Source organism: Sitodiplosis mosellana, unplaced genomic scaffold (genome assembly GCF_009176505.1).
Source record: "Sitodiplosis mosellana isolate CC-2019 unplaced genomic scaffold, AAFC_SMos_1.0 Smas_scaffold_6181, whole genome shotgun sequence".
NCBI lineage: Eukaryota > Metazoa > Arthropoda > Insecta > Diptera > Cecidomyiidae > Sitodiplosis > Sitodiplosis mosellana.
Window position 1 is genome coordinate 3,516,888 of NW_022601422.1, and position 8,699 is coordinate 3,525,586.

Sequence of the window (8,699 nt, forward strand, 5' to 3'; positions counted from 1 at the left end):
GTATCTCAAACAGACAGAGCTGTTATAGGCACCCAATCGGTGCCGGCACTTAGATTTTGAGTGCCGCACCTAGTACAATCACAAAAAAATAAATTGCGATAATTTATAATTTCATATTTTTTTCAGCAATATAAAATCATATTATTTCTTTGAAAAACTATCAAATTTGAAAATTTTCAAAAATACTCAAGAATTATACTTTCAGAAAGAGCTCGGTGCCGCACCGATTTAAGTGCCCGCAATTTTGCAGTACCTATAAACAGATTTTCTCAACTCATTCGCTGCATTCATGCAAATGTCAAAATAAACAAGAGAAGCGGTGAAACAATATTGCAGAGTAGATCATAAAATTGGTGTTGTATCACCATTTCATTGAATTTATGTTTTGATAGATTCAACTGGCGTCGTTCATGTTGAAGAAAAATATTGTATGGAAAACTCCGCATATCACCATGGACGGAGAAATAAAGGTTTTATAAATAAAACCAAACGAACAAACAATTGCTCATTCGTTGTCATTAGCATTAGCTGGAATCGGCAAAAATCAGTGCAACCCATATTCAAAGTGAAGGAGTATGCATTTGTGTAACTCAATATGAATAACGGCGCATCAACTCATAAACGTCATAGTGTTGCGCTGTTCTCTCATACACACTTCACTGCGCGACCACAATATGATATAGGCGGTGCTTGTGTACTTATCTGCTATCGAGTTTCCGCATATTTTATTTTTCTAACCAATAGATGATCATGCTACGCATTGAACAAGCCATATTTGATGCTACTTTACCGTCAAGCTGTATGCAAAAAATGTGAATAGCGTTCACCCCAGATTTTTTGATCTATTAAAAAGCAGTTTTTTTCGATTTTTAAACGCCGAAAATGGCGAATTCCAGCGTTATTCATGTTATGTAGGGTAGGTGCATGGTGCACTATACGCTGTACGCAAAAAACACGGTAAGAATTTTGCTATGTCACAATGTATGAAAAACAGAGTATTGAAATCGTTCTGATATTAAGGTCTGATTAAAATATGATTCTTTCCTAATTCCAATGCAATTCTCCATGGATTTAATTGGAAATCATATGTTTGGGAGTGTAGAAATTTTACCTTACGAATGTAAGGCATCTTGTTTATATAGGCTTCGAGCGCACTATGCGCCACCACACTGGAACATATCGTTAAAATTAATGCGCGTCATCGAAACGAAAAAGAAACATTTGATACCTGCATCAAATGAGCACGGAAATCCTGCGAGAGAGAATCGATTGCTGATACACAGGACAATTTACGAGCCGAGCTCGCACACATTCAGTTCAATTGCATGAGCCTGAAAGAATTTGTGGATTGCGAACGCTCCAACCTGATTTTTACGTTTAAAGAATACAAAAACATCATTGCAAACATCAGCAATGGGTCGAACAAATAGAATAAACAATACTACACCGACAACACCAATTTCCGCACAGGCGTAATTATCTCGAATTTGTTTGTACTTTTGTCAATATTTCGAATATTATTATTTAATGTAATCGTAATCACGTTCAATGTCATTGTTTTGAGCTCAAATTAGGTACTAGAAATATCATTTAAACATTCTTTAGAAAAAAAAATAGTGATAAACCAGCTCAGCTCAGTTCTAAGCGAATTTCTATCATAGTCATAAGTTGATATAATGCAATCGAAATAGAATAAATTCAATTGTTTTTTTTTTCACATAGAAAACCATTTGCCCATTCAATCCTCCTCACGTCAACCGTTATCATTTGCTAGTTTATGATTTTTAGGATAAATCTTGAGCTCAAAAAATATTCATATAAATTGAAAAATGTGATAAATCGTGTGTACATAAAATTCATTCGACGGTTTACACCGAATGCCAACGTTCAACGCTGTCAATATTGAATCATTTCAAAGTATTATGAACTAAAGAATCAAGTGCTTACAACAGATGGCGCTCTCATTATTTCGATATCTAAGGTTCAAATAGAGCCAAATCGTACTCTTTCGCTTGAGAAGGAATTGAATGAATACAAAATTCAAATCACATGAAAATAAGTTTGATTTGATTTTTTTGCATGAGTTTGTCTCGGAAAATGCAAAATCCATGGCGAAACAACAGATCTTCTGCCTAGATTTGCTTTTATTTATTTTAAATGATGTCAGAATAAATTCGGGATAGCGCGAACGCTAATCCCGGCTACCAAAAATAGTATGCACGAGTTAACTGCATTAGAGTTAATCGCAGAGTTCAGCCCCTTCGAAAGTGCAATGAAAGAGCCTCATTCCGGAGGATTCGCCTTGATGATCACGAATAACCTCTACACCAGGTAAGTATGAGTAGGCATCGTCTCGACCGAGCACTTAACGACTACGCGCATACGTTGCACGAGCGAAATGTAGCAAGTCGAAAAATGAAAATACCACTACGAGTCTCGTTCAATTGTTATATGCTTTCTCTATAGAGATTATTATTATGTTCAAACGTCAGCAAGTAAAAATCATTTGCAAAAACAAAAAAGTAAATCAACAACAAATATAATTCAAACGAATCTATTGATAATAAGTGTAGGAATTGCATCACAATCTACATGACTCATTCACAATCACAAGTGTCGAATTCACGATGGAAATGCTTTTGCCATAAAAAGCTGCAAATGAAACATCATTTCCATGGCACAAAACGCACTCGTTACTAAACGTCACTGCTTCAACAACACTTATATCGATTCAGTGGCAAAACCAAGTTCTCAAATATTTTGGTTGCAAATTTTTTTAATTTATCACTTGATTCGCCGACATTTAGCATAATGTTTAGTAAAATTTTAATTCTTAGTTTAGCTATAAGTACCATACAAGCTGTAAGTATTCCCCAAAACTTAGCACGATGTTTGAACAGTGTTAATTTATCTCAAAAATATCAATCGATACGACCACGTAATTAATGTTTATTTTGTTTTGTATTTCAGTCGATATTGGAATTCGATAGCTGGTTCAATATTGATTTGTATCATGCCATCGACAAGAATAATCCACAATTGTTTACGCCACGGGGGAATATATCAGTGACGAGCATCAATTCCGGCTCATTTCAATTGACACAACAACACCTCAGCTCCAGCGAACGAAACATGTTCAAGGAATTGGCCGAAGAGAACAAATTCTATCGACTGAAAGCCATTGTGACTCACAGCAATGGGGCCAAATCCACTTTTCTCACATCGTCCAAAGCGGTTTGTCTCTCTCATCGGAAATGCATTGCGTTTCGAATGGAGTTTTTAAATTGATTTTTTGTTTGTTTCAGTGTGCATTTGCCAATTCTCAATTGAATGACATTCTATGGGTATCGGTGGATTATGCAGCAAATGTGCTGGGCATTCAACATACGGTGCTGGGAAGTGGCGGCAGTTGCAGTGGCGATTCGACCATCGACAAAGATGCACTCGAAGAATTCAATACCGATGTTTTGGTGAAGCGATCTGAACTCGGTCAAGTGTATGTATTAACGAAGTCATGGCATTTTCCTTTTTTGCATGTGGCGTTTTTTTAAAGAGATGACTCACACTATAAAAGAACTGCAATTTTTTTACATATTTCTCTTGAATTTCTTTCGTTATCATAATAATTTCTCTGAAATTCATTTGATTTCATTGAAAATTATTCGGAATTCTTTTCGAATTCATGAAAAATCAAGATCCATCGAAGAAATTCAATTATTATTTAAAAGAAAAAATGCAAAAATAATTAAATTTGCCAAAAAAATATTTACATCGAATCAAAATTAACATAAAATCTTTGATTTTTCTCACACAGTCCAGATACGGCCAGTTTCATTCAAAAGTTGGAACGTGAACGTGAAGCACGCGACCATGGTGAAGTGAAGGATCATCGTGGATTTTTCGCCAAATACTGGATGTACATTGTGCCAGTGGCAATTCTTGTACTCGTTTCCGGTGCAACGAGCCCCGAAGGTGGTTCGGGCGGCGGTCGATAAGACAAATTTTGTCTTTTGACAAATTTGCAATGCAACAAATCAAGAATCCTATAGTATTTGTTCAATATTAAGTACCTTTGAAAATTTGTACAGACTTCATCTGTCGAGAGATCAGAATAAGAAAAAAACAAACCAATCGCTCTACATTTCGAGTAGTGCTAAGAAAATTGGAGCAAGTAAAACTAAAACCAGCGGAGTGAAAAAGTCATTGTAAAAGAAATGTATAATTTGGCGAAATAAAACGAAATAAAAGACCCAAATGCATTTGTTTTCTAATTATTTTAATTTCAATTTTATTTAATAAAAATTTCTGTAACAAAGAAAATTCAGCCAACTAATGGAAATTTTCATATTTTCAAACTAAATTCACTTTTTCTGTTTATCCTTTTCATCGTCGCTGTCACTATCGCTATCGCTCGACGAACCACTATCATCTTTCTCCTTTTCCTTCTTCGCATCCTTTGATTTGTCATCCGATTTTTCGGCTTTTTTCGCATCTTTGCCCTTTTCCATCGTTTCTTGTGCTTGTTCTTTGAGTTTTTGCATCAGTTGCTCTTCTCGCTTCTTCTTCTTTTCGGCCTTCTTTGCCTTCTTCGCTTCCAATTCCTTCTTCTCCATCAGAGCCTTGAAACGTGGATCTTTGTAGTCAATTTTGAAGCCAAACTCTTGACGAATATCTTCCAACAATGCTTCACGTTTAGCCTTCGCCTGTCGCGCTTCCTCCTCTTTTTGGGCGACACGTTTATGCAAATCTTCCATCCATCTGTCCAATTTCGTTAGATTCTGTGCGATTTTCTTTTCACGCTCCAAAATTACTGCCTGTTTTTCTGCCTTCGCTTTTTTACTCATTTCAACCATCTGCTGAATGGTGTACGGATGCAGAACACGTTGAAATTCGGCACGATCGGCAATTTCTTCGGGCGTGTAAAAACAGAGACGTGGATCAATTCCAGTTTTCGAACCATAACGACCGAACTGTTTTCGACTAAAGTACAATGTTTTATCCCATTTGTATTCTTCGTTTGGCTTTGGTAAATCAAACAGGAAATTTCGATGCGTTTTATTTAACCGGGATTTGTTTCGCATACGTTCAATTTCTTTTTCACGAGCCTCCACATCCACTTCGTCCACCAAGTGGTCGGAAACATTTTCACCTTCCTTGTCCTCGTCATAGATTTCATCGTCTTTTGGTTCGGCCACTTTTGAATAGTTTGCCACACTCAATCGGCCCGGTTGCAATCGGATCGCATGCCGAAACACCGTTCGCACTTCACTCAAGTAATTCATCTTTGCGGCTAACTATCGGATTTATTCAACGAAGCGATGAAAACAAACCCAAATTAATGGTAAAACAATCGGCTCAATAGGCACGAGCTGTAACAATCTAACCTCAATCTTTGTTCGACTTGAAAATGTCATAATACAAATAATGACAACTGAAACATGGGTTAGTTCAATACTCGTGAATTTATCCATTCTTATTTGAATGAGGAACTTTCGTTGTTTTATGGTACTACAAATAAATGAATTTTGACGATTACAAATTCTGTATTTTGATGAAATTAAAGGAATGTCTTTCGCAAACGAATAAATGCCAAAACGTATGCAAATGAGAACATTTATCATATTATCAATTCATGTGAATAATGAGATTTAAAAAAAAAAAAAATGAAAATTCAATGTGTATTGCTCTGACAAATCTGTCACATTTTTATTCAAATTAGGTAAAAGAAATAATTGTATTTGGAGTTTACATGCGATTGGATGCTTTTTTCAAAATTTAACTCTATTTTAAATTTTATTAAAGCTTAGAGACTGAATCCAACCAGATGAAGACGTATCATAGTCCGTATGAGATGGGTTTCGATGGAATTGAATTTCAATTCCATCATACAGTTCAACAGTTGGCTTCCATCCTTCGTAATAACTCAAAGAATCAACTCCGATGAGTACTGAAAAATAAATTTCATACATAATACGTGGTTTGATCAAAATCGGTTGCGTTAACTCCACTTTCAGTCTATCATGATGATGAGTTAGTTCCCACGAGTATGATGAACCCCTATACAAAACTTTTTTTGAAGTATCTCTGCTGATTTCGGTGATCGTTACATTTACAGCATCCAATAGTTGATAAATAAGACTATAATGATTATTTTTATTCTTCATGCCTATTGTGGAAGCAGAGTAAATTTCTCCCAAAAGTAGTGTTTGATTTGATGTAAACCAAACGACTTCTGATCTTTTGAGGCTTTTTGATAAGCTGCATCCCAAAGATTGTCGATCGCACTTCAAAATGTCATTTTCATTCCACTTGTAAACTCGAGGATTTTGTTTGAATATTTTCGATTCATATCCTTCTGCTGTTAAATTAAGCATTATATCCTTGAATTCATCCGAAGTGAAGAGTCCATCATTTGAATTTTCGATAGTTGTGAAATCTTCAATTGTCATTGCACTGAATCTAATTGACTGTAAACAATCGCCGAGTTGAGATCTCAAATTCACCGCTTTTGCTCCATCCAAATTATCTTTCTCACACGCGCGTTTAGCCCACGCCAAACAGGCTTCAAATATGCTGGTTTCCTTGCATATCAAGCCCAGTTTCAGAATGCGCTGAAGAGTACTTTTGTTACAACGTTCAAATGTATCTATAGCAAAGATTTCTTTTGGCGATCTGGCAATTTTATCCTCACAGAACTCGATCAGCTCTTTATTATTGAGATTCATAGCCAACTGATAGGCCCAGCACACATTATCCATTGTCAATTGGCTTCTGAGAAATACGGCCGAAGCGTTCACATATCCGAGAACATCGTATTTGTCGGCCAACCGAACAATGGTCTCAATATTTTCCATAGTTATTGTCACCTCACTCAAATAGAAAATCTGAAGAAACTCCTTGAATGTATCGGCATCGGCATCTTCAATTTTTACTTCGTTTCCCTCCTTCAATGATCCGTAGAACATCGCATGAAATACCGGACTTAGAGATGCCAATATTAATTTATGTGCTGGCACCTTCTGGACATCATCATCGAATTTGAACACGAAGTGAACGTCGGCTAATTGTTCGTTGAGATACATCTTTGCGATCAACTCCGATGCAGTAGTACTTTTCAACTCGTTTGCCATTTCCACAGTATTGAATGTCAAGTGTTGAATCAAGTGTATCGAATATTTGAAAGTTGATTTGTGTGTTTGATTTGCAATATGAATATTGTATACGATATTTGAAAAAAGCGAGCTGTTGACTTAAGGAACACGTATCGAATAGTTTTGGCTGCACTTAACCAAAAATGTGCGATTTGATAGACTTCAAAATCAGAAATTTACTGGTCAGCACAATGAGGTTTCTTTTTTGTTCGCAAAAATAATAGGTGCTGTTCACTCAAACGTTCGGAAACGAATGATTTCTTCTAATATCTCGATCATTTGTATTGCTGGAAAGTAAGAAAGTCATTAGGCTTTCGGATGATCCCATGTGTATGTATTAATGCCATCGGTCCTGCTCCATTTATGTGTACGACGAAAAAGTGACAGAAAATGAAAAACAAAGCAAACACATGCAAAATAAAGCCGATTATATCGCATGCAAAAGAAGCTAATTGCATTTTTCAATTTTTGTGGTCGAATTTCTTCTGTTTCTTCTAGCGAACTTGTGTTTCCTTTACCTGTGTTCTGAATATGAGCATTTAAAAAACATTGTAAAATGTTTTGATGGAACTGATTAATGCTTCGGGTGTATGTGTATGTGTGTTGAATGATGTGTCAGCAGGATATTCTACGGAAGAAACTATTTTTAGAAAAAAAATTCTTCCAAAAATGTTACAACAACCTTCTTCAATTATTGGACAGTTTCTATATTTCGATGCATTTGCGTTCCAATTCTAAGATGCTTTTTGCCATTGATTTTGGTTTTATGCACAAATAGTCATTTAATGTATTAAAAACGGTTTAATACAGAACCGATCAATTCAAAATGATATCAACCATGATTTGGTGGCACACATCAACTAACTGAATGTATTCAGAACAGCGCATACTCTTCAAAAAAAGCATGCTTTTCGAATTGAATCCACCTCTTCCGATGTTTGATGTTCAGAATTCCTGCAAATATTCAAGGCGAAAAAAAATTCCTATTTAAAATAAATAGCGTCTATCGTTCGGAAGCCATGTATCACATAAGCTTTGCTTCGCATTGCATCATCACAAGTCTCGTTGCTGGTATCGGTGCTGGATTTCCGTTGCTATTCCTAATATATCATCGGTCATTAAAATATTTGCATGTCAGTGAGAAGAGCAGCACCGGGAAAGGACAAGGGAAACGAAGGGCCACTGGCGAATGTCGAAAGAAAAATGGATGTTGGTGAACACAGAGCACAAGAATGAAAAATTGATAGAAGATTCAATTACATATTAAGTTATTTATTGAAGTCCATTTATTTTAATCTATTGTCGAGTTAGATCTCTTTCGTTTCGTTGTTACCGTGTATTGTTCGATCGGAAACCGAAGAGGAGTGTGATTTGAGGCACGAAATAATCGATAATTGTGTGCGAGTATACGTGTTGTTCACAAAGCGAAATGGTTCTCTGGGTTCACATTGCTGTATGCAGGAATTGACCTTTAACACTTTACTTTAAATTAAGAAAACAACAACGGACGCGCGCAACATCAGCAGCAGCAGCAGCAGCAGCAGCAAC

General features: G+C 36.1%; 3 protein-coding genes and 1 non-coding gene across 4 annotated transcripts; 1 reads left to right on the forward strand and 3 right to left on the reverse strand.

Annotated features, from left to right (window-relative positions):
* Positions 1–2,174: 2,174 nt before the first annotated feature.
* LOC129576412 (U1 spliceosomal RNA) lies at positions 2,175–2,339 on the reverse strand. The gene has a single exon (XR_008688884.1). It is a non-coding gene; the product is annotated as a U1 spliceosomal RNA (small nuclear RNA).
* Positions 2,340–2,696: 357 nt separating this feature from the next.
* LOC129576180 (ER membrane protein complex subunit 10) lies at positions 2,697–4,255 on the forward strand. The gene is made up of 4 exons (XM_055460847.1): positions 2,697–2,862; positions 2,971–3,234; positions 3,306–3,496; positions 3,815–4,255. The coding sequence occupies exons 1-4, from the start codon at positions 2,812–2,814 to the stop codon at positions 3,993–3,995; spliced, it is 687 nt and encodes a 228-aa protein (XP_055316822.1). The 5' UTR covers positions 2,697–2,811; the 3' UTR covers positions 3,996–4,255.
* Positions 4,256–4,259: 4 nt separating this feature from the next.
* On the reverse strand, positions 4,260–5,395 carry LOC129576179 (growth arrest and DNA damage-inducible proteins-interacting protein 1). Its single transcript, XM_055460846.1, has one exon. The coding sequence runs from the start codon at positions 5,280–5,282 to the stop codon at positions 4,362–4,364; it is 921 nt and encodes a 306-aa protein (XP_055316821.1). The 5' UTR covers positions 5,283–5,395; the 3' UTR covers positions 4,260–4,361.
* A 391-nt stretch (positions 5,396–5,786) lies between these two features.
* On the reverse strand, positions 5,787–7,082 carry LOC129576236 (BTB/POZ domain-containing protein 6-B-like). The gene has a single exon (XM_055460943.1). It carries the CDS (start codon positions 7,080–7,082, stop codon positions 5,787–5,789), a length of 1,296 nt encoding a protein of 431 aa, XP_055316918.1.
* Positions 7,083–8,699: the final 1,617 nt, after the last annotated feature.

What these genes read in the sequence shown, in the direction of transcription:
- LOC129576236 (XM_055460943.1), bottom strand. Translation starts at nt 7,082, where the DNA reads ATGTATCTCAACGAACAATTAGCCGACGTTCACTTCGTGTTCAAATTC.
- LOC129576179 (XM_055460846.1), bottom strand. Translation starts at nt 5,282, where the DNA reads ATGAATTACTTGAGTGAAGTGCGAACGGTGTTTCGGCATGCGATCCGA.
- LOC129576180 (XM_055460847.1), top strand. Translation starts at nt 2,812, where the DNA reads ATGTTTAGTAAAATTTTAATTCTTAGTTTAGCTATAAGTACCATACAA. An exon ending in CTATAAGTACCATACAAGCT is followed by an intron (nt 2,863 to 2,970) that starts GTAAGTATTCCC and finishes TTTGTATTTCAG; the next exon opens with TCGATATTGGAATTCGATAG. An exon ending in TTCTCACATCGTCCAAAGCG is followed by an intron (nt 3,235 to 3,305) that starts GTTTGTCTCTCT and finishes TGTTTGTTTCAG; the next exon opens with TGTGCATTTGCCAATTCTCA.